We start from the raw sequence: 23,786 nt of genomic DNA, 5'->3' as shown, positions 1-23,786 counted from the left end.
CAAACAAGGCCTTGCAGCTTACAAGATCACAACTGGAGACATTTGGAGACATGTAGATAGTGTTAGATGGCAGCTTGATGGAAAGAGGAGGGTGAAAAAAGCTATTTTTCTGTAGCTCCACTGCTTCTGACACCTAGTATTGTTTGCCTGGCTGAAATTTAGCAGCAATTTCATAGTGTTATGAAGGCAAACGGGTTGTTATCACTATTGCTAAAAATGTCCCAGAGAGTAAGAGGTAATTATGTTAAAATCAGATCATTTATATTCTGGTACAGGTCTAATTAAACCACCTCCTGAACTATTGCCTGCTTCCTCAGGCGTCACAACATCCATCATACATGGACTATCTTGTTTGAATACCGTGTGTACACCAGATGTTCTCAGTCATTGGGCTATGTGTGAAAGAAGAGTAGCATTTCAGAGTGGCATCTAGACAGAGTACTTAATGGCATCTTTTAGGGTGGAGCGGAACAAATCAAGCTGGGGTCAAGCATTAAAAAAATATTTGTTAAAAAAAATAATGCAGTAGCAACAATATGGAATAATCCGGCTTTGTTTGAGCTTCTAAACTGAAGTAACATATGTTCCAAGTATTCAACCACTCTGGACTTTGTGTTTGCTTACAGGATTTGGCAGTGAGAGGCTGATTTCTGTGGGAGAGAACATCTTTGGCAGCTTGTTTAGAAAAGAAGGTAAGGATGTTCACCTCTCAAAGAGAATTTTCCATCTGTTAACATCCCCGTGGATGGAGTTTTGTCTCGTTTCCACAGATAGGTTTCTAAAGATGTGGATCAGTGCATGTCTTTACGTTTCTTCGTGAAATCAAATCACACAGATTTGGTCTTTTCTGGTTATCTGATTTTGTACTTTTTGGGTATCACACCTTCATCTTCAGAAATAAGTCAGGGACTGACTTATTACTTTTTCCCGTTACTGTGGATTCTCCTTATTCCTGAGAAAACTGCAGGTTACGGTTAGTGTCAACACTTTATTTCCTACAATGGGGATGAAATCATCTCTTCCAAAGACATCACGTTGCTTCAGCCAGTCCCTTAATCACATCAGCTCATTTGATCTGAATGCCAGTGATTACCACTTGGTTCTGCACAAATAAAGGCACGGTTGTTATTGCTTCTGCAGAGAGGGACATCATGATGAAAGAAATCTGTGGGTGTTTTGGTTGCTGGCCACAGCAGATGCACCCTCGTCAATAGAAATGGTAGTTATGAATAGGAAAAAAAGAGTGAAATGAATGCTGTAGAGTGTTGGGTGAGGTGAGACTAATGAGCTGGTTATAAAGCGTAGACTTTTTATGAAGAATCACCTTCACCCCCTGTGGCTTTGGGTTAGATTAATGTATTATCTAAACAAGTAATGATAGGACTGGACACATTTTATGCTTTAAATTAGTTGTTAGATGTGTCACTGTTACTTTGTCCTGATTTCCAGTAACATAGTCGTGCTGCTGCTGTGATCAGAGTCATTCTGTGTGAACAGTTGGATAGCTGCAGAAGAAACTGCTCTCTGTACATGTGGGTATATTATTTGCACAGCTGTGTACAGCTGTCTCATTACCACTTGCAAAAACATCAGTATGCAGGGCAGTTCTCCTTTCTGGTTAACAAACAACTGCTACAAAGGGCTCCTAATATACATGCAATAGTTTACTGTTTTGTTTGTGAAGACAATATGCCTCACTATGAAACTTGTATTGACAGACGATTTAAGGCAGCTCAGCTCTGATATAGCTTCTGTTTCTGTGACACTAGCAAGAGCAGACAGGTGAATGATGTGCCTTTGCTAAAATATTCTGTTTGAGGACTGATCTCCACTTCAAACCCCTAGTTTGAGGACAGCATTCACCTCTCTCTTTCTTCCTCCTCTTCTTCCTGGTAGAGAGAGCCTTCGGCAGTCAGTGCAGGATAAAAACCAAAGTCTGCTAGAGAAACTCTTCAAAGGTACAGTTCATTCGCTGAATGAAGACCTCATCAATTCAGCCTCCCCTCTTAAACCAGTGTCCTTTCCGCAGAGTTCTGGTTGTTTATGAACAAAGTTGTTTGATATATCTCCACTATTCCTTGCAGCTGATTGCATAAGGTGCTTTTGATATCGTGTGAGTGACAAAAGGATATTTTTCCCTAACCGCTTTGGATTAGCCAGTGGTGGGTGCAGGTTTCTTACATCCAGCCTAGGATATTTGATGCACACAGCAGGGGTCTTGGAGCATTTTCCTGACCCTCATTTTCCACATCAGCAAGACAGAAACTCCCGGCTTGCTTCCATGCACCATCCTGCCTTCTGCCCACTGATTAAAAGTCAAATATTAAAGTGCTCTGTTGTGACCACGGCCTAATTGATTCTTTCCGCCGGGTGCACACAGAATGGGCTGACAGCAGGCGATACCAGGCTTTGTCAACATCGGGCATGCTGCCTGACGCTCAGGACGGCACCCCAATAAAGCCTCCTGTGAGTGTGCCAACCTGCGGCCCCACACACACTGAGGCCACTCGGCACTCCGGCCAAGCTTTATAGTAAAAACAGAGGCAGCTCATTCTTTTGCTGTTTGTCAGCTTCCATCAGCTAGCTGGGAAGCTCACTTTTTATTTTTAAGGAAGTTGCTGCCTGTGACAAAAGTGTGTGTGTGTGTAGGTCCACACTTGAAAAAAATCCCTTTAGTCCACTTGCATAACCTCTCATCTAACTTAAGCAATCTGGGGCGATGGTGCTGAAAGGCGCATTCAGCTGAATGCAAAGTTCCACAAAGGGCCCTCTTCTTTTTTTTCCCATCCCCAGTTTCCTGCCGTTAAGATAATTACTTTAATAGATATTAATCACAGCTGTGTTTAAAAAGGAGCTTACAAAACACACGATGACACCGAGTATCTCATCACCAGTCTGTGATAAATGCTGGATAGGTGTTGGTGGTTCTTACACTCTATGAGCTACAGTGTAGGAATCAAATTTCTTTCAGGTGCTCCCTTATCCACAAAGGCGTGCCACAGCAGGTAGCTTCACATGTTTGATTTGACAGACTTTTTTTTGAACAAGACGTCTCCTTCTAGAATTGAACCATGGATCCTTTGTTTGTTAAGTAAATGTGTAAAGCACTACACTATAGGAACGCCTAAACTGAATTTCTACAGCAGTAAAACAGTGCGTTTCTCCACTCTGTATGTGAAAGAAATGCAGCGTCCCTGTGCCTCTCTTGTCGGCTTACCCTATGAATTTACTGGCCATTTTATGTACACCATGAATTGGCTTTGCTCCCCATCTATTTTTAATGATTTCTGACTGCACAAGAGAGGGTTACAGTGATCTTAACGCCATATGATGTTCATTAAATGCAGACATTCATTTACAGCATTTTTCTCATGAATGTGATTGACCTTTTTGCTCAGTGTGAACCACAGTAAAAGGGTATAGGTGCCTATTAACCGCTTCATGGTTGAAAAACTGGGTATATCTCCTATCCTGTCTGGTGCTTTATGTTCTGTCTGAGCTGATAGGAAGGCATTATGAGGTTTTGTGTGGGTGCAGCGGTCACAGTGAGGTAATGGTGCAGTAATTATGCCTTTAGTAAAATGGGGTCGTGCGCTGCACTCTTTGCAACACAAGGTTGATGAACTCCATCCCAGCGCTGTTAATTGATGCCTGATTGAAGAAAGTGGGATAAAACAGAGAAATCACCCAAGAGAAAAAGTCAGCAGGTTGCAATTAAACAAGTGTAGAGTATTTTGAAGAGGTTATCAACAGAATATATACAATCTCCAATTAGGAATTTAAATTTCTTTTCACATCCTGTTTCAGTATGATCGATTGCCAGCCCAGCTCTGGATTGGTCCCTTGGCTGCTTCAGGAGTAAAGGCCACTGTGAAATAACCACGATGTCCTCTGAGCAGGGTTTCTATTCTTCCCCCATCCTGTTACTTTCCTGCTGCAGATCCCAGGAGAGGTTCCAGAGGCTGAGTGGGGGTCATGATCACACTACAGGAGGGCGACAGCCGGCTGCCTTTCTGACAGGGGTCTAATGGAGGCCTAATAGGAACTAGTCAAGTTCCAGAGGCCTCTGCTTTGACCTTGAATTTCGCCTGTGGAGGCAGGTAAAGAGGAGGATGAGGGATGGAAAAGGGAAGTGATATTGTAGAAGCTGACAGGCAGGTGGTTTAAGCACCTTTCTGGCTCTCCGAATCTTTTTTTTTTTTTTTTACCTTTGATTGGGCAAGTGTGTATGTCTGTGTGTCACCATGAGTCAGAATACATTTTAAAAAGTATATATTACCTTAAAATTTATTTAACTATTCTTTTTATTGATATTATAATTGTGTGTGTGTGTGTGTGGGGGGGGTATTCATATATATGAAAAAAAAACTTTTTGTTTTGCAAGTAACTTTCAAGTTTGAATAATTTCATCAAACTTTAGTGCATTATTGCCGTATTTGAAATGCAACAACATTTTTTTTTCTTCAGAATAACTTAATTACAAATCGTTGCAACAGGTTTGAAGGTTATTAGCTTTGGCCAAGTGCACTCAAGCAGCTTTCTTTCACTGCATATTGATTGGACATAAAATGATACATATGGATCCAAAGCACAAGGAAACAATGATGAATTCAGTTCAGTCAATTGTGAAAACCCCCAAAGATAACTGTAATTATGAATATTTAATATTAACCTTCTTTCTGCTCTTACTTACTAATATTTGTTCACACATGTAAGGATGTGTGTATGTGTCTTTTTCAGTCAGTAATTCAAATCACAGGAAAGTCAGGCCTGCAGGGACAGCTGATGAGCATTATCCACAGTAAAGAGAGACCCACTCCTGCCTGATCAATCTGAGCTCTCATTAAAAGGCTGCCAAGCCCTTTGCAACCCAATACAATATCAATACTGTAGCACCACAAAGGGACCTCCAAAGCTGTTAGGCAAGTCGCTGGCAGCTTAACTGTCATTACTGGGTGGGCACAATGCCAGAGACCCCCTTTGTGGGCCACTTAGGCTCCCCCCATGGTCCCAAACACAGGTCAGGACAGACAGATGGGCTGTCTGGGCAGCTGTCCCGAGGAAGAGATGGATGCCGACCTGTAGAGGAGGAGACGGCCTGCGCTCTCTCGCAGTATAGAGGGATGATATAGACTGTGTGTGTAGAGAGTGTGGAGTTACACACACTGCGGTCTCAACCGTGGCTTGTTTGTTTGCAATGCATGAGTATTTTCTGTGTTGGTTTTTCTGTGTTACCAAAGCTGATGTTTACACAGACAGACACAGATGTTTGCATTTAAACTGAACCAAAAACAAAGAGTTTGCTTAAAAAGACACACTCTGTGAACTGTGTTGTTACAGAGGAAAAACATTCCGGGTTTGGGCATGTAGCCTAAGATTCCTGCTGGGAAAACCATAAGCAATGAATGGCACTCTGTGGTGATTTCCAAGTAGAGCAAATGGGGGGAATATAAGTGACCATACATAGAAAGCCTCTGTAATTCAGATCATTGTGTGGAAATCTCCCCTCTGTGCTCTAGTCCTAACCCCTGTGTGGTTCCGATAGGAGAGGGAGGGATAAGCCAGTAATCCACTGACAAAAGGGCCAGGAGAAAGCCAGCTAGCAAAGGTGGGGGGGTAAGGACAGAGAATGGGAGGAGTGAAGAAGTAAAGAAGCATTTGTTGCCTCTCAAAGTCCCAAGGGTGTGCTTAACTCCAGATAAGATGGTCCTCACCATGCTCACCGGTCCTGGCCATCCCCATGCTGTGTAGGGCCTCTTTGAATAGTTAAGAGCCATTGTTTATCCGTTAAGTAAAAGATTGGCAAGTCTACAGAAGTGATTACTTCAGAAGCAGCTCAACTGTAACTTCCTACTAGCGTATTGATTTATCTGAGCTGTCTTTAATTTATTCAGCGGGTGGCCGGCAGTTGTTTACTGAAAGTTGAAACTGATATTGTCCGTAATCATCATTAAGTCTGGGCCATAAGGAGAGGGAGAAGTCCCCACTGCCGCTGCTAATTTGATAATAGGAGAGGAATGGCATGTAATTAAAAGACAACAGATGACAGCTTAAAACCTGTGAGTCCAGTGGAACAAGATGTGTGCAACTCATAAACCAAAGGCGCACAACCTTATTTAGAAAAATAACAGCAACGAACTTTCAGCAGATAATTATCACTGTGGGAATCTCAATATTGTTCTCATCAAGCCTTTTCGTATTATGCAATTCTTAGCAGACCACGTTGTGGATTGATGTTAGATTTTTCAATGCTGCAGCAGTTACACAATGTCATACAGAAGTCATTTGGCTGCTCTGAAGTCTCAGTGAGGTATTTAGGTTGGTGGAACAATGGCCCCCGGCTGATTTGTCCGTTATCCATTTAGCTGAGATGTGACACACTGTAGGGGGGCTTTGCCACTGGTCAATAAGTGCCAATAAGAAACAGTCATCACTCAGCGGGCTGCCCTGTCCACCAGCGTGCTCACTTGTTTCAGCTGTCAACCCCCATGTCAAAGGAGCTAGCGACTGAGCCGCTCTTTCGGATGCATCACAAACGGCTTTCCCATATACAAACCTGAATAGGACAGGAAAGGCAAGGACACTCAGAGACTGCAAAGCAGGGCGATTTTCCCTCAGACATCTGAATAAACCCATCTGAAGTGAAAAAAGCTACGTATTTGCAAAACACCATTGACAGTTGCTCATTCTCTCAATCTTAAGTCCCTGGAGGTGGGGCCGTGGGGGGTTGAACTCAAGTCAGGGACAATCGTGGCTCTGTTTGTGTTTTCTCTAACACCTCCGTGTTCTCTTTGGGCTCTCATGGAGCGTACCGCAGGGGTGCATGAGAGGAGGGGTAAGTGCCGTGACCCTGAAATGGTCCCTGACTGGAGCCCCTCACAAAATCCTGCAGACCACCACGCTAGCCTTACATGCCACCCGGTTGCTGCTGGAAACAAAGCGCAAAGTGGACATGTGTGAATCAAAGTGAAAAGTAGCATCTTAAGAGTTCAAGAGTGAATCTGGTTAATAAAGAAATCCTCACTGCAGTAGGTTTTTATTTGTGGTGTGGCTGAGTCCATTATGGGGAAGATCTTCACTGATTTAGTTTGATAAACCCTGAGGAGACCAAAAGGTAGATCTGTGATGTCCCTGTAATGCCTTTGAGAACAATACAACAATATGATTCTGTTCATTTCCTCCAGATTCAGAGATAATTAGCCTAACTGTTGTTTTCCTCTTTTATGTCCCCTCATTGGAAAGAGAAGTTTGAAGTCTGATACACACAGTGTGGGTGTGTTTGTGTGTCTACCGCTCAGTATGTGTGTGCGCGTGTGAGACGTTGTGTGTACTTTTATAGTCAACAGAGCAGAGTCTGTCAGAGCTCTTTGTTCTCCGGCGAGAACACATCATGACTGGGCCTTTTGTCTGAACTGACACCATCATACAGTCTCTTTTTCTACCTCGCTCTCTTTCGTCTTCCTCTCTCTCTCCTCCACCCTCTTATTTTTTTCCAGCAAACTGTTCACCCACCTTCCCATCACTTTCTCCCTCACGCATTGAAACCATTTAAAAGATAATGGGCCCTGTGGATTATGGAGGTATGGCGATGATTTTTTTTCCTTGTGTCTGTCTGGGTGCTTTAGCTTTGTGAGGAAGTCAGAGTATAGCGTGACTACCAGAAAATGACTACTGAGGGCAGTTTTTTTTTGCATTTATAATTTATTGCCATCTTTGTTTGTTACCCTACATTTATGTAACTTTTACTTAGGGCCAAAATTTTAACATCACAGCGTGGCAACCAGATAAAGCTGTTCGATGTCTCCTTCTTCAAGCATGGGGAGTAATTCGCTACCTCCAGCATCTACGTTCCCTCTGTGAAGACTTTCCAGGAGGTTTGATAACCTGGCATGAGCATGAGGTCACTGATAAAGTGCAACTTACATAGATGTAGCTTTCTGAAAAGACCCAAAAACTCTAATATTTACTCCACTACCCCCAACACTGCTGTAAAAACATGAAAAAAAGGAGAATTTACAAACGACTCCGACACAGGTGGGGCTTTTCTCCCTCAGCAATAGGTCTGGTGTCTTTTTTGTTCAGTTTATTTCCTTGTTTGTTTTTTTAATTCCCCAAATCTGAATTATGCATTTATACAACCACTGAAGGTTGTGAGGTAAAGATAATTATCTCTGACACACTCACAGTGGTGTTATCTCAGTTAGCAGCTACACAGTGTCTCACTTTGTGCACGCTCAGGCTGGACGATCACCACGAAGAAGGAAAAAGTAAGTGATAGAGACATTTTCTTACAAAGTATTTTATTCTTGTTTTGTTAATGTACAATGAAATGTATCCTTTTGGCTGTAGCATTTATAACACTGCCTCACTGTCTCTGTGTGAGGGGAAGTTGTGAAAAGCAAGGTGGAAAGTAACCAGGTGAAAGCTGCATGAACCAGCGTGGTTCTGTAAAACTTGGATTCAGAAATTGAGCAGTTGTTTGTTAGATGTGTCAGAATAAAGCTACATATAACTGCACAACTAATGTTGTGTTACACAGGATGTGTAGCTACTTTCTGCACAGGGTTGTGCAAGGTGTGCAGGAAAGGCTGCTAGGGCTCATAGCATTAGCCTGACTCGGCAAACTAATCTGACTTTATTTTGTACACAGTGGGAGGTGGCACACATTTCAGTAGGTAAAAATGCGATTATTGAAGTGATTAATGGTTTTAAGATGACTTTTAAATACGTATGCAATGTTTGTATGACCAATATTTAATTTGTCCATTGTGTCCAATTTTGGATATTTTCTGTGTGCTTTTGTCATATAGTCAGTTTGTTTTAAACACTATTAAATTAGTTGCATCCTTACTGGAAATGGGCAAAGACAACAGAGGACAGCAGTGTGAATCATGTCTGTGTTTACTCAGCAGCCATAATTTTTTAATGAGAAAAGTTTGTTGATAATTAGTGAGAAAATTGGGGAATAATTATTTGAAAATGATGCAGAATGCCTGAGAGTTTCATTGTGTTATATTTTAGTATGTGCCGAACTGTCACCTGCTCTTCGATTTTTTTTTCAGTTTTGCTCTATATGTGTGTTTTTTCTGCATCTCTTAATTTACACCATAAACAGATGTAGAAAAAATGCAATTCACCAGAATACAGGAAGTGAAGTGCATGTTGCTCCAAATTTGGGGAGGAAATCCAAGAACTCTTTCTTAATGTGTTGCTTCTGATATTCAACCCAACCCTGTACCGAGTTCTCCTGAAGGCCTTGGATTTGGGTTGACATCAGAGGTCTGTGTAAACCAGTGAGGTTGTCCTAAAACACTATAAGAAAACTGTTTATTTATCCACATTTATCTACAAATATAGTTATTGTACTTGTATAGCATTCGATATGTTTTCTATAAAGAAAACGCTTGTTAGTGAGTGTGAGGCAGAGAGAGAGATTTCCAGACAGAGCACATCACCACTTCACCTCTTCCCCTGGAGCAGCAGACTCACTGCAGGATTAATGATGTGTTAAGTGCTAAAATTACACACATTCATATTTCACCATTTGGGCAGCACATTCCACATGGCATTAAAGGTGAGGGGAGAATATTATGTGTTAACAAGAGAAGAAACACAAATCTGAAGACAAACAGTTTAAGTGCAGAAAGAAATATTTCACACTTGGGTCACTACATCGCTGCAGAAATCAAATTTTCTCACTTTTAAAGTCTAACCACTGGTCTTTTGTGTCTGCGTATTCAAACAGAAAATTGCTGTGCAGGTTCTGACTGTCATCTTAAAATGTCTGCAGTGTGCCGAGCTTATCGGAACCTGAGGGAAATCTAAATTAAATCTTCTCAGTGAATAGGATCAGCCTCTGCATTATCTCTTGTCATTCTCAACGATTAAAGTTAGTTATTAGGAAGTAAAGGCACATTCATCAGAAGAATGTGTGGGCTCTATTTTAAACCAAGGAGCTGCTGGAGAGTTATTGAATATGATTTCAGGGTTATCAGCAAAGCACTGAGAGTTTTGACCAGTGATGGATTCTGTCATAGTAAAGAGGCATTGTTTTTGGATGTCATTGCATCGGTATCAGTTGTTAGTTTGGAGGTCAGTGTTGGAAAAAGATTGTCTGGGGTCACAGCTGTGCTACGGGGGAATCAAGAGTCAAGACCTTCTGCTCCAAAAAAATGACAACAAGTTGTAACTGCGTAAAATCCACATTTTTACTTTTACTGTCAAATCAGAGTTCATAGAGACACAAAACAGCTGACAGGGGAAAGCAGCATTCTGTCTTATAGAATGAATTATGAGAGTCTGATACCACGATTAGTCTCAGCTTGACAAAGGATCTATATACAGGTTTTTAAACATGAGCAGCAAACACTTTGATATGGAACAATTTAGCTGAGCAACATTCTCCATTTGTGCGTTGCTTGCTTAGCTGTTCTGTGGGTTTTAGCTGTTCTCTCGCTATGAAATCATTGTATCTACATTTAGAAAGAGGCGAGTGCAGCCCAGAGCCTTCAGCTAATGGCTGCAGAAAACAACTGAAGCATTCTGTTATGTACCTAATTTCATCTAACCCACTGTTTTAGTTTTTTCTTCTCATTTCCCTTGCTCTCTGGTTCACCATGTGTATCCCCTCAGTCACCCTCAATGTGTTTCATAAAGGGGAGCAGAGAAGGCAAACACTCCTTCACATTAATCCGATCACGTTCCAAAGTGTTGGCTTCGTGTCTGAGTGAGCACCCTATCACTTTTCCGCAAAAGTTGCGATGGCCTTTTTAGTAGTTCAGCACTAGGAACATTTACTTATCTGTTAATGGCACAAGTCTGAACTGCATGCTGTCACATTAATAGATGGATATACACAAGACAGCACAAGACAAAGACGCAAATAGCTCTCTCCATCACTGTCACTGAATAAAGGAAGGAACATTAACGTGAAAGTGACCCATCTGATTGCGTGAACGCATCGCTTTAACATGCGGATGAAGCCACACACACGAAGTTTCACTTACAAATAGTTGAGCAGTGGAGTTAATGACAGTTCATTAAGACATTTCAATGGACTTTAAACTGGCTCACTCACTTGTTTATTTCGGTCTCCAGTAGTTCTGAAAGTCATATACCAAATAGCACCTTTAACTGTACAAGTTTAATTTTCATGACCAAAATCTTACCTTAGCCTTATTAGCTACATTTGCACGGTTGGGTGTCTACAGTGTTTTGTAATAATAAGAATAATATATTAAGACTGCATGTGAAAACAGCTGATTTGAATGCATAGAGAAAGGGGCGTGGGTGTTGAACCTACACTGATAAAGTGATCGTAAGCATAAGAATTGTAATGCTGCTAGATTTCTAAATAAGCCCAGGTCAGCATATCAACTTGAAAGATGATGCGATATATCAGTACTTCTTTTACAGATTGATTGTGCTGCCATCAAATTCCACAAAAGTCAGTTGCTGTAGCTCCACCAATACCTCAAAATAAATAATTTTCCCAAATCTGGTGGTGGAACAGAGATTTGCAGAGAATAATAGATTAAGGAGACAGACCGTGGCTTCTTATTATCATGAAAAAAACATTCCATACTGTATTGAGAATCACAATCCCCTCTTTCCACTGGCACGCACGCCCTCGTGCACGCACGCACACAAACGCAAACTTCCCTGAGAGAATGTTACTCTCACGTAGATGCATGCCGTTGCAGAATTAGCATTTGAATACCAACTTTTGTTGGTAAATGCAAGGGTCCTTGGAGATTTTGCACATTCTGTTCAGAGCTAGGCAGGCCAGTGGGAACAAAGTCACACATTAGCAAAGCCCTGCCAGGCTCAATTATGACCAAAGGGATTGGCTTGATAGTGTTTCAGCGGGCCACATTCAGCAATGGATGTGTCTATTTAAACATTCTTGGCCACTTCCTTTATGTTTTTCAGCACCGTAGATGGCAAATTCCTCTGTCAAGAACGAGGCAGAGGACAATATGGCGGTTCTCTGCGACACATCCTGTTTTATTCTGCTGTGTTTTATATGGCAGCCTTGGCCTATGAATCTAGTTTTCGCGTTTTGTGAAGATCTGTCTGCAGTGGAAGTGCTCGTGCTTTGTTCTCTCCAGACTATATGCCTAGAATTTTTTTCCCCCTGCCTCGCACAGTCTTTTTTCCCTCAATCTTTCTCTGTCTAAGAACATTGGTGATAAAGAAACCAGGAGCCTGACTTTAAGCTTGTGGGCTTTCGCCTCCATATTTTATTGGCATTATGAGCACAGCTGATTAAATTGCAAGTGTACGCCATGGCTCGTCCTCCTTCAATATGTAATAAATGTCTTTTTTTTCTCAGTTTTCTCATATTCTGTCTGTGTTTTGTGCTTTCTCGGGGGATCGCAGATTGGATGAATCATACTTTGTGCCTGTTTCAAAGCCCAAGGTGTTTTATTTATAGGGGAAAAGTACATTAACGCCTCTGCAAAGTCTTTGGAAGATTTATCAAGTACTCTCCCAGCTTCCACCCTGCCTCACTTGAACTGTGACAGACCTAGTAAAGTACAGATGTGAGTTGCCGGGCAGTGTAACATATCTGCCTGCCGATCCGGTTTCTGTTTTTGTCCCTCCACTCTTGCTACCGTCTTACCATCATGCCCATGCTATGACATGGCCGGCTCTGTTGTCACTACATTTATAATTCAGTCTTATCAATAAAAGATGCGTGGCATTAAGTTTTTATCTGGTGATGCAGTGCTGCTGTCTCTTAAAGCCTCTTTACAAGCGAATGACTGAAGAGCAAAACTTTCCCTCTGTGCTCTGACTTTCAGGCATCGCTTGGCATTAGTATAACCTTAGATGATCCTTGTTCTTTATACATGCTTTTAGAAGCTTATTCCCTATGATCTCATATTCTGCTAGCTTACTCCCACAGCCTTCCTCTGCAAGCCCCCAGCCTTTAATGAGTTTTGCTGAGAGTTATATTTACTCAAGTTGTCTTGTGCTTCTGTCTAAATGGCAAAATTTCTTCTTTCATTCTGTCTTATCGGGCTGAATCAGCATTGTTGTTTTGCAGCTCACTTAGTACAAAGAGCTGATGTGGGCAGATCTCTGTCAGGAAAACGAGCTCTAAATCACTGCAGTTTACAGACACAACATGGCCTGCCTCGCATTATGAATGCGTATAAGCCAACACGGTCATGTTGTTGGAGACTGAGAGCAGCTTGGCTGACAACTGCTGTTCCTTAACTGTCGTCCATCTGTTTTTTCCACACGTCTTCAAGGTGCAATGTCTTCTGTCTGTTTGGAGGTTATGGTTCCGTCTGCTTTTTCTTTGGGTTTCATGTAGCATCTACCACCCGAAGAGATAAACAATACGAGCAGATAAAAGACAGACAGAGGGAGAGCAAGCTGGAAAGAAAGAACCGTGTGTGTCGGTTAGAGCTGATAAAAGCCTGAAAATCCAATTAGTTCTCAGTATCGGGGCAAAGGAGGAAGCCTCATGGGAGTAATGTCAGGAAATATCCACCACCATAGCATGACAATAACACAACATTTACATACTTGGCTATTGATAGAGCAGCGTGAAAAATCTAACTGGATGTTTTCTTGCAAGTCAGGACTATATTTGGTAGCCTTCCCTGATGGCTTTTGCCCACATCAGCTTTTTAAACAGATAAACAACTATCAAAGGCAAGCATTGTACCTACTACACCACAAGCCACCCTGAAAGAGGAGCCAGTAGGCAGAGGGTGGTTTTAATTTTTCAGCATACAGAATCTCTTCTTTATTCTCTTTAGATGTCCTGGAAATGATTTTGGTGATGAGGTTTGCACTACTGAATGCAGACAGCGTTGGTTAAATGTGTGTCCTTTCAGCAGGTTTCTTTTTTTCCCCCTTATTATGATTTCCCTCGTTGCTGGTGCCTTCTTTTCATACACTGGCAGAAATGAAAGAGGTATGGAGGCAAGGAGGGAACATGAGAAGGAAGCAGGGACAATTCAGAAAAGCACAGAGCCCCAAGTTAGAGCTCATGTGCTCCTCCTGGGAAGAACCACATGCCCTGGGTTAGAAGAGCAGAGCAAAAGCAGCTGCTGCTACATTTTAATCATGTATTGATATACTCATAGTGTGTATTTGCTTACATGAGTGTGTCGATGAAGGAAGACAGAGGACATACGAAGGTGCTGGTTTTGTATTTGTCTTTAAATGAGGACTGATCTGGTCACAATCTCATTGTGGACTTCCCAGCACATATACCTAACCCCCACCTTCTCACGACAGCGAAACATCACAGTGGGTTGCTGTTGCTTACAAACGGTTTTTAATTACGGTCACAGGGGTGTGTAGCTGCTGATGTGTCATCATAAATTAGATGCTATTTAAACTTTATTGGGGATTTGATCAAAATGAGAATGCGCTACATTTTATAAGGCAGATTTTTGTTCCGAAAGGTTCAGATGTAAACAAAGGTGGAAAAACGACAAACAAATATTTATTTCTTTATTTCTAAGAAAAAGGTTTTTATTCATTTCGAGACTAAATGTGATCCTCATTATACAGCGTTTTTGTTTTTTGCATGAAGATAAATAAAACGACTCTTAAATCTCGAACACTTACTGATGTGTCTTAATTAGCTACAGTGCTTGTAGCGCTTGTCAATTCTACTGTTGATTTTTCGTGAGTTCTTGCAGTCATTGTTTCTGCAGTTTTTACACTAGAAAGTCAGGTTACCGCTGCTGTGGGTTTGCATGGGCACAATAACCAACAGTTGCCATGGTAAACTCTAATGGGATGTATTGTTAATGAGGAGGAGTTATTAGAAAGCTAATAGGATTGAAGTGTAATTTTGGCAAACTGCATGTAGAGATTAATTGAGAAAAGACTATTTAACACATACTTGGCTCTAATTGTTATGTTAAATGTGTGCTCAATTTTTTTTGAGCAACAATGACAATAAATAGACAATGTTTTTGTCTTTTTATCTATTTTATTAACCTTAGTGTCATATCCACATTTATTCTTCTACTTTCATTTTCACACTGTGGGGATTTTCTGTTGTAGTGTGCCTTGTCTACTTTATGATTTAAGGTGAACATTTTCATTAGAGTCATATTTTGTCCTCACATTGTCACTGCGCTCAATGACCCCTGTCTTCATTTCCCTCCTCTCATCCGGTCTCTCCTTCACCTCTGCCTCACACTCCTTCACCCAACTCCTCCTTCCCCTGTTCTTCGCATTCACCCTAACCCCGTTACGATGAGGTGAGGCCCGAGCTGGCCTCCAGCCCGGGCCCATTAGCCCCAGCCTTGCAGCCATGTGCTCATCACCAGAGATCATTACAATCAGCCAATGACACCACTCTAATGCATCATTAATGATTGATTAACGAGCTGAGCTCAGCCCAAGCGGGTGCATTTGTACGGAAGAGCACCCCATAATGGTCAGGCAAGGCTTGCATCTGCTGTTTTTAACTTGTGCAGCTTTGTGTATGTGCGTGTGTTTGTATGATTTATTCTCATCAGCTTCCCTCTGTGTCCTCTTCCTCAGGCTGAGTAAGGAAGTTGCTGACTCCTCTGTGTTGAAAGAAACACTAAGGAGGTGACTGAGGAGGTGGCGTGATGGCAGAGCGGGGGCTCTCCGCCCCTCTCCCTCTCCTTCTCTTTCTTGTCCTGGTGGGAGTTCTCCCAGAGATTGAGAGCTCGGGATATCTTTCCGGATATCGCCTGAGGAGTCGTTTGCAGAGGGACCGGCACATCCGCAACATCCGACCCAACGTCATTCTCATTCTCACTGATGATCAAGACATAGAACTGGGTAAAATGTTTCCATTAATCCTCTGTGGTGTGCGTTTACCGTGTGATTATGCATCTGTATCGCTGTTCACTTTGTCGGGTACAGACATTTTGTCCATGTGTATCCACCAGCATCAGCAAAGGAAAGTCAGCCTAATGCTGCCTCTTGGCACCATAACAACTGGCCTACTCAAAGTCATGTGTTCCCTTTGCCAGCTCCTCTGTCGCTGGCATGAAATGAGGGCGGCCTATGGCTTCCATTGTCTGGTTGCCAAACCCTGGCCATCTCCCTACCCGCTTAAGTCTTTTAGCAGCGTATTGGGCTGGAGTGGCTGCATAATGGCCTCAGTGACATCCTTTGTCCTTCTGTGATCACCAGTGAGAAAACTCCCATTGAAAAGCAGGAATTTATGGTCAAGCATCTGTTTCCCCAAACAATCACCATCCGCCTGAAAAGCTTTTAGTACACAGGAGACCAAATGGGTTACACTTTACAAAAAAAGATTTATTCTCTCATCTTATTTCCCCCCTTTCGTTTTATCTTCCCACATCCATAATGTTTTTCCCCCCTCATGGGTTATATTTATATTTTCACTCTTTACTCTATGTTCAACATCTCACTCCTCATTCCTCTTGAATGCTTTACATCCCCCTGGGTCCCTTTCATTTCAATTGCCGGCTTTTGAATCTGCTCTTACCCTCCTGTCCCCTCGTACAACCCCCCCCCCTCCCCCCTTCTCTCCCTTTCCCCCTGTTGCCTCCCAGGCTCTATGCAGGCCATGAACAAAACTCGGCACATCATGGAAAAGGGCGGCACACATTTTTCAAACGCTTTCTCCACCACGCCAATGTGCTGCCCATCCCGCTCCTCCATCCTGACGGGAAAATATGTGCATAATCACCATACCTATACCAACAACGAGAACTGCTCCTCACCCTCGTGGCAGGCCCACCACGAGCCGCACACCTTTGCTGTCCACCTCAACAACTCAGGCTACAGGACAGGTGAGCGTTGCAGAGTCCAAATCGAGCTTCAGTCGTACCCATTGAGTTATGAAATTTGCAAATAAACCTGAAAAAGAGTACATCATTAACTTGCTGCGCACCTGTTCTTCACTCAGCCTTTTTTGGAAAGTACCTCAATGAGTACAACGGCTCCTACGTGCCTCCTGGCTGGAAGGAGTGGGTAGCATTGGTGAAAAACTCACGTTTCTACAACTACACCCTCTGCAGAAACGGTGTACGGGAGAAGCACAGCAGCGACTACACAAAGGTATTATTGCACTCTTCTGACATCAAAAGAAAATACATGTATCACTGCATAACTAAAGTAAAAGTTAAGCCAAGTATCGTTAGATTACATTTGTTTAGATCTTTTTTCTACTCTACCTGAGCAGCTCTCAAATTGCCCCGTTCACAAATTCACACTCCTTCATTCATGCATACTTTCCACATAAGTTCTTTTCTAACACTTACACACATTCAGAGGGCAACTCGAGATTTGTATCTTGCCCAAGGACATTTGGCATGCAGACCAAAGCAAGGCCAGAGCGATCGAACCACCAACCCTCCGATTAGTAGCTACCTCCTGAGCTACACCCACTCCAGCATTTACATAAGTGACTGTATTGACTTTTGTAATTACAAATGAAATTGACAGTTGGACAGCAGTTCCACTGACTCAGTATCAGTAACGTCTGGTTTTGACTCGCACAGTGCTGGTGCTCTGCTCTTTGACTCCCTCTGTCACTCACTGAGTACATGATAAATAATATTTCATGTACTTTACAGGACTATCTGACAGATGTCATTACCAACAACAGCATCGACTACTTCCGTACGTCCAAGAGGCTGTACCCTCACCGGCCTGTGTTGATGGTTCTGAGTCACGTTGCTCCACATGGTCCAGAGGACTCTGCCCCGCAGTACAGCTCCGCTTTCTCCAATGCATCACAGCACATGTAAGGAAATGAGTTTTGCTTCAAATTGCCTAAACAAACTGTGACCAAGTTACGAGTTAGCAGATTGTTGCAGGTTTTCCGATGATCTGTGATAATACATGCACAGATAATTGGCAGCTGTTTGAACAGGAGCTTTGCCTATGGGATGTAAGCGTGTTTGGTTTCAGGGGGACAAAGATAACAAGTACACAGATACATTTTTACATTTTCACATCCAGACCTATTTGCTTGCATATGAGTCATCTGTGCATTCATTCTGCTTCTATGACCCAGGATGACACAAATTCCATAATCTCGACTCAATCTCATCCTCCTCTGCCTGCAGAATGTTGTTGGCAGCCGATGCCTTTCCTTCCACTGCCAATGCTTTGCTCCAGTTTATTTGGCTCGTGCATTGTTCACATTAGTGGTACCACCGTAATGAGACCTGCTAATTTGTAGCATTTTGTCAGTGGTACAAGAAGAGAGGAATGATGTATGTATAGAGCTTAGGTAATGATGAAGCCATGTGCACACACAAACACACACAGACACGCCTAACACCTCCATTTTTTTCTTCCTGACCCTTTGTGCTCACTGGCTGCCTAGTGCTGCTAGCTAATGGCAGAGCTGCTATTGGCCTCTAGAGATGTAGCCAAGGCCAGTAATGAGACTACCCCCTCACACCATCCTGCTGCTTCATCTAATCCCTCCAGCACCATTAACCTGTGCCACACAAGCTTTAAACACATAGAATATTCGGAAAATTCAGCCCTAGTGTCTTTGTGCAAACTTTTAATTGCTCTTTCTCCATAAATTTCCTCTCCCTCGGGTGATGTTTTCTGTGAGAGCCTTCTCTGGCTATTTTCTCACTCCATCTCCCTCTGTCCTTATCAACCACACTAAGAGAGAGAGGCAGTAAAAGTCCTGCACTCCTGTAGTGGTAAACCTTCTTCTCACCTTGGCACATTACAGACACATCTTCACAGTACATTAGATTTCTCGCTGCAGAATAAGCTTCGGGACATTAGCATTTCTTAAAAGCCAAATCGATCCACTTCAAACATTAAAGGTATTTTCTTTTAGGATCTCATTAGCTATTTAGCAGTTTTTATTCCCAAATACAGTTCTGTATGGCTTGGAGTTAAATATTGATCAAACTGGGCTCACTGTGTGCAGACCTATTGATTGCATTTTACATGGTTTATGTAACCTCCACTTTAGCATTCCATAAACAGTTTTCTGGCTACTTTGGGGAAAAAGGATTGGAGACATTAGCCAGCACAGGAAGAAAATGTTGCTGTGAATGCATGCGTTTTGGTTCTATGATTCAATTTACAGCTAAAGAATATGGAAACATCTCTGTGCAAATGTACGGTGACTAGTAGAAAAAGAACTCTGTCTCCTTTAAAATGTAAGTAGAATCGGTATAAGTGAAATGCTTATTACACCACATAATTTCAAGCTTCAAGCTTTTTTGCTGTTATCTTTCATTTTAGAACCCCCAGCTACAACTATGCCCCTAACCCAGACAAGCACTGGATCCTACGCTACACTGGACCTATGAAGCCTGTCCACATGCAGTTCACTAACATGCTTCAGCGCAGGAGGATGCAGACTCTGCTGTCGGTGGATGACAGTGTGGAGAAGGTATTCAGACAAGCAGACAGACATATGCTTAAACACAGACACACACACACATCTCATCTGACAGCCTTAAATCCTGGGAGATCTGTGCTTGTTCTGACTGGGACTGTATAATGTATTCACTGACACACTTGGTAAATTGTTCAATCCTCCTTTCCCACAATCTGGCACAAGAGACTTGAGCTATCAAACAGAAGTAAAACTTTTCACACTGTGTGAGTGTTCAATGAACTATATCCTCCGTAGGTGTACAACATGTTGGTGGAGACAGGTGAACTGGACAACACGTACCTCATTTACACCTCAGACCACGGCTACCATATTGGCCAGTTTGGTCTTGTGAAGGGCAAATCAATGCCTTATGAGTTTGATATCCGTGTACCCTTCTACATTCGAGGACCTAATGTGGAGCAAGGTGCTGTGTAAGAGACTCGTTGTTTTTCTCTTGCATTCAGTATAGGGATAAAGGTAAATACCATTGTGACTATTTTCTTCTATCTAGTTCTATAGAAAAAAAATGTTCTTGTTGTCCTGCAGTAATCCTCACATAGTATTGAACATTGACCTGGCACCAACTCTGCTGGACATGGCTGGTGTTGATATCCCTGCAGAAATGGACGGCAAGTCTATCCTCAAGCTGCTAGACACAGACCGACCAGTCAATAGGTGAATACCTACTTTACTTTATAAACTCACTATCTTCGTATTCTTCGTATTTTTGAATAGCATTTAAAATACCAGGAATGTGTCAAAAAGGTTGAGAGTTGAACTCTGTTTATTTCATGGGCATAATGAAATCTGCAATCCAAACATAAAAATGGAACACCACTTTCTTCTCAGTGCCATGCAAGGATGACATTTAAAATAGAGTACATGTTTATCCTGTGCAAATATCACAAAGTGGTTTAACAGGATTTCTGAAAACGTCTCATTTTACAGGTTCCAGTTGAGCAAGAAGGGTAAAACATGGAGAGATTCTTTCCTCGTGGAGAGAGGGTATGTTTTATTGTAATGTATTATCTTTTGTGAAAACTGTTCCCAAACCAGGAATTGTCCTGTAGCAACATGAGACTTCTTGTCTGGTTGGCTGAAGAAAAAATCTTTTTCTGTTTTTTTGTTTGTCTGTGCTTTCAGGAAGCCTCCGCACAAGAGAGCCGATGGAAAGGAAATGGCCCAGGAAGAGAACTTCCTGCCAAAATATCAGAGGGTGAAGGACCTGTGCCAAAAAGAAGAGTACCAGACCTCCTGCCAGCAGCCAGGACAGGTACTTGACCTGTAAGATCTCTAACAGAGAGGTTAATGAAGTCTGAATGGAACAAAATTAAGAGATAATTAACATTCTGGTTGCAATCTGCCGAGTTATCTGCAGTCATTGTATGTTTAATCGAACATAAAAGTCTTTTTCTTAATCCTCCAAAATGAAGAGCATGTGCACGTGTGTATAAAGAGCTTTCCAGTTTGAATAAGACTCATAAAAGGCTCATCCCAGAAGATTAATATTATTACTATTACTGCTCAGCTTGAATATGCCTTGTGCTCATTTAGATGTCTGTGATTTTTATCGTCATGCTATAAAGACTGGGTCAAAATTATGTTATACTCTATAAAATCTCAAAGACCTGTGTTAATCCATATTTCCCTGTGCCTTCTTTCAGAAGTGGCAGTGTGTGGAGGACCCGACTGGCAAGCTGAGGCTGTATAAGTGCAAGGGCATGGCTAGTCTCTTTGCCCCACGTATGCAGGCTCTGATGGCCAGCGGTGCCTCACAGCTGTCTCTCACATCCAGCTCTGACAGCTGTGACTGCAGCAATTCCGGCTTCAAACCATCCATCATGAAGAGGAAGAGGCTTCTCACCAAAAAGAGTCAGTTCCTGTTGTCCCTTACATTGTTGTCATTGCTATAAATAGATGCTTTTGTTTAGAAAGAAACTTTTCTTTACTTTGAATCGTCCTTGCAGTAGCCTATGAAGCTTTCCAAATGGGGCCATTTATCTCAAGCGAAAATAACCAGCTGTTGAAGTATTCATGAGACCAGAAGGATATGTCAGTGCTGCCATCAAGTGGCAGAATAGAACAGACAAATTACCAATTAAATAGCAGAAGCTTGTAAAGGATTCCCAGAATATGATACAACTTGCATGGAATTTTGATTTATATCAGTCTGTTTAGTTGCTGTTATGTCATCTATCCTGACATAAAGAATCAAAAACACGTCTTACATTAATCTGTCTCGTCTTCTGCAGAGATAAAGTCCAGTAAGAGTACAAGTAGGAAGCGTTGGGCCCGCTCTATATCATTTGAGCTGGGCGGTGACCTGTATGCTGTAGACCTAGAAAAAGGCTACTGGCCACTAGGGTCCAGGAACAGCAGCTGGGCCAGAGACAGGAGGAGAGGAGTGAATGAGGAAGACAATGAAGAGTTCAGTGGCATGGAAGTGACTGTCAAACCCACCACCAGCAACAAACTTGCTACACCTGCTGCTATTAAAGTCACATATAGGTGCGTGTATGTGTGTGTACATTTTTCCACATGAATGTGTAATGTTCCTGAGGTAAAAGACAGAAATCAACTGTTAGAATATATATATATATATATGTGTATGTATATATACATATACATATACATACATATATATATGTATATATATATTGTTTCTATGCCCTTCAGATGCTCCATTCTTATGAATGACACAGTTAAATGTGATGGAGGCCTCTATAAGTCCCTTCAAGCATGGAAAGACCACAAATTGCACATAGAGCATGAGGTACTGTTCCTTTTTGCTTTTTTAATTGTTATATTTAATACATATTGTAGGTTATTTATAGCCTGTGGTGTCTAATTAGATTTGGGGCAACTTTCCTTTTTAGATTGAAACCTTGCAGACAAAAATCAAGAACTTGCGTGAGGTCAAAGGTCATTTAAAAAACGTGCGACCAGAGGAATGTCAGTGCGACAGTCCCAGGTGAGAGAATTTAAGGGTGACAGATAAGCACCAACACAGAGATTCAGCACATCTGACAGCTGACTTTGTCTTTTCAGTTATCTCACTACGAATAAGGAGACTTTCCAACTTAATGCAGGACAAATGCTCTCACTCAGGTAAAACGTCACGGTAACACTCGTTTACTGTGTAGTAATTTTGAATTCCTCACTCAGGCTAGTTGTGACGTATGTTTTGTATTTATTAGAATGCCATCAAAGCAGAAGACTCAGTGGTTGCAGAAGGAGCAGAAACGCAGAAAGAAACTACGGAAATTCCTCAAGAGGCTTCAGAACAACGACACGTGCAGCATGCCCGGCCTGACCTGCTTCACACATGACAACCATCATTGGCAGACTGCTCCCTTCTGGACAAGTGAGGGATAGTCTATGGATTTAGCAAGTTGTTCAAAGAGTATCATGGTGGAACATACCTCTTTGTTTCTGGCACTATTTTCCTGAGCAGAAATGATGACAACAATATTTTGAATCACGTTTTTCAAACTCTTGTTTTCCACTGTCACCCCTCCCTTCCTTATAAACTCCCCCTTCCTCTGATCCTCAGTGGGTCCATTCTGTGCATGCACCAGTGCCAACAACAACACATACTGGTGCCTCAGGACCATCAATGACACACACAATTTCCTGTTCTGTGAATTTGCTACGGGCTTCCTGGAGTATTTTGACCTCAACACTGACCCGTACCAGGTATTTATTTCAACAGACACACAGAATGGCAGTTATCAATAATACGTTTAAAATAATCCCACTACATGATTCATGGTGCACATGGGATAGTTCCCAAAATTTCCAAAGTCCTTGCTGACATTTTGTCCTTATCATTCCTGCAGCTGATAAATGCTGTCAACACCCTTGACCGCAACGCTCTGAATTTGATGCATCAACAACTTATGGAATTACGGGGCTGCAAAGGACATAAGCAGTGCAGCCCAGAGAAGGGTCAGTAAAAGATCTCTGTGGTAAATATCATATATTGTAGCGTCAACAGTCATTTGAAACTAAGATTAATGCTACCCCTGCTTCTTTTCAGGAGGAAAGGAGCGAAACTACTTCAGTGAATACAGGTATTTCTTCCTCTAAACAGCTTGCAGCTGATTGCTTTCACAACCATCACAGATGGAATTCAAATTATAATATGAATTCAGAGAGGTTACTGCTGAGTCTTTGGTTATGTTTCTGCTCATTGCCAGTCATCTAGGGAGCTGAGGAAACAAAATAGAGACACGTTTCTCTGAAACGGAACCTCTGAACTGCCATGGTTCCTCACTGTTGTGATTGAAGCATGGTAGCATGCAGAAGTCAAATCCAAAGAGGGCTAAAATGCAAGGCTGCTTTTCAGCTTCTGCCTTTTTGTAATCAACCCTAATTGTGTGTGTGTGTGTGTGTGTGTGTGTGTGTGTGTGTGTGTGTGTGTGTGTGTGTGTGTGTG

General features: G+C 42.1%; 1 protein-coding gene across 6 annotated transcripts in view; it reads left to right on the top strand.

Annotated features, from left to right (window-relative positions):
- Positions 1-23,786, top strand: part of sulf2a (sulfatase 2a) — a 33,497-nt gene that overhangs the window by 7,656 nt on the left and 2,055 nt on the right. For 3 of the 6 annotated variants that reach the window (XM_005915318.3, XM_005915317.3, XM_042214735.1), the window contains exons 2-20: positions 627-692; positions 15,526-15,792; positions 16,536-16,775; positions 16,892-17,043; positions 17,562-17,731; positions 19,210-19,360; positions 19,604-19,779; positions 19,895-20,023; positions 20,297-20,353; positions 20,492-20,621; positions 21,013-21,220; positions 21,601-21,856; positions 22,025-22,121; positions 22,225-22,319; positions 22,397-22,456; positions 22,546-22,712; positions 22,902-23,044; positions 23,188-23,296; positions 23,388-23,421. In XM_005915318.3, coding sequence (XP_005915380.1) covers positions 15,597-15,792; positions 16,536-16,775; positions 16,892-17,043; positions 17,562-17,731; positions 19,210-19,360; positions 19,604-19,779; positions 19,895-20,023; positions 20,297-20,353; positions 20,492-20,621; positions 21,013-21,220; positions 21,601-21,856; positions 22,025-22,121; positions 22,225-22,319; positions 22,397-22,456; positions 22,546-22,712; positions 22,902-23,044; positions 23,188-23,296; positions 23,388-23,421 — 2,570 coding nt within the window. In that variant the 5' untranslated portion in view covers positions 627-692; positions 15,526-15,596. Of the gene's footprint in view, positions 1-626; positions 693-3,940; positions 4,101-15,525; positions 15,793-16,535; positions 16,776-16,891; positions 17,044-17,561; positions 17,732-19,209; positions 19,361-19,603; positions 19,780-19,894; positions 20,024-20,296; positions 20,354-20,491; positions 20,622-21,012; positions 21,221-21,600; positions 21,857-22,024; positions 22,122-22,224; positions 22,320-22,396; positions 22,457-22,545; positions 22,713-22,901; positions 23,045-23,187; positions 23,297-23,387; positions 23,422-23,786 lie in introns of all 6 variants that reach the window. The other 3 variants (XM_042214733.1, XM_042214752.1, XM_014341026.2) reach the window with 2 other exon arrangements.

Source organism: Haplochromis burtoni, unplaced genomic scaffold (genome assembly GCF_018398535.1).
Source record: "Haplochromis burtoni strain Fernald_Lab_line unplaced genomic scaffold, NCSU_Asbu1 Contig_12, whole genome shotgun sequence".
Lineage (NCBI taxonomy): Eukaryota > Metazoa > Chordata > Actinopteri > Cichliformes > Cichlidae > Haplochromis > Haplochromis burtoni.
Note: the sequence above shows the minus strand (reverse complement) of the source record. Positions and strands in the feature narration are given on the sequence as shown.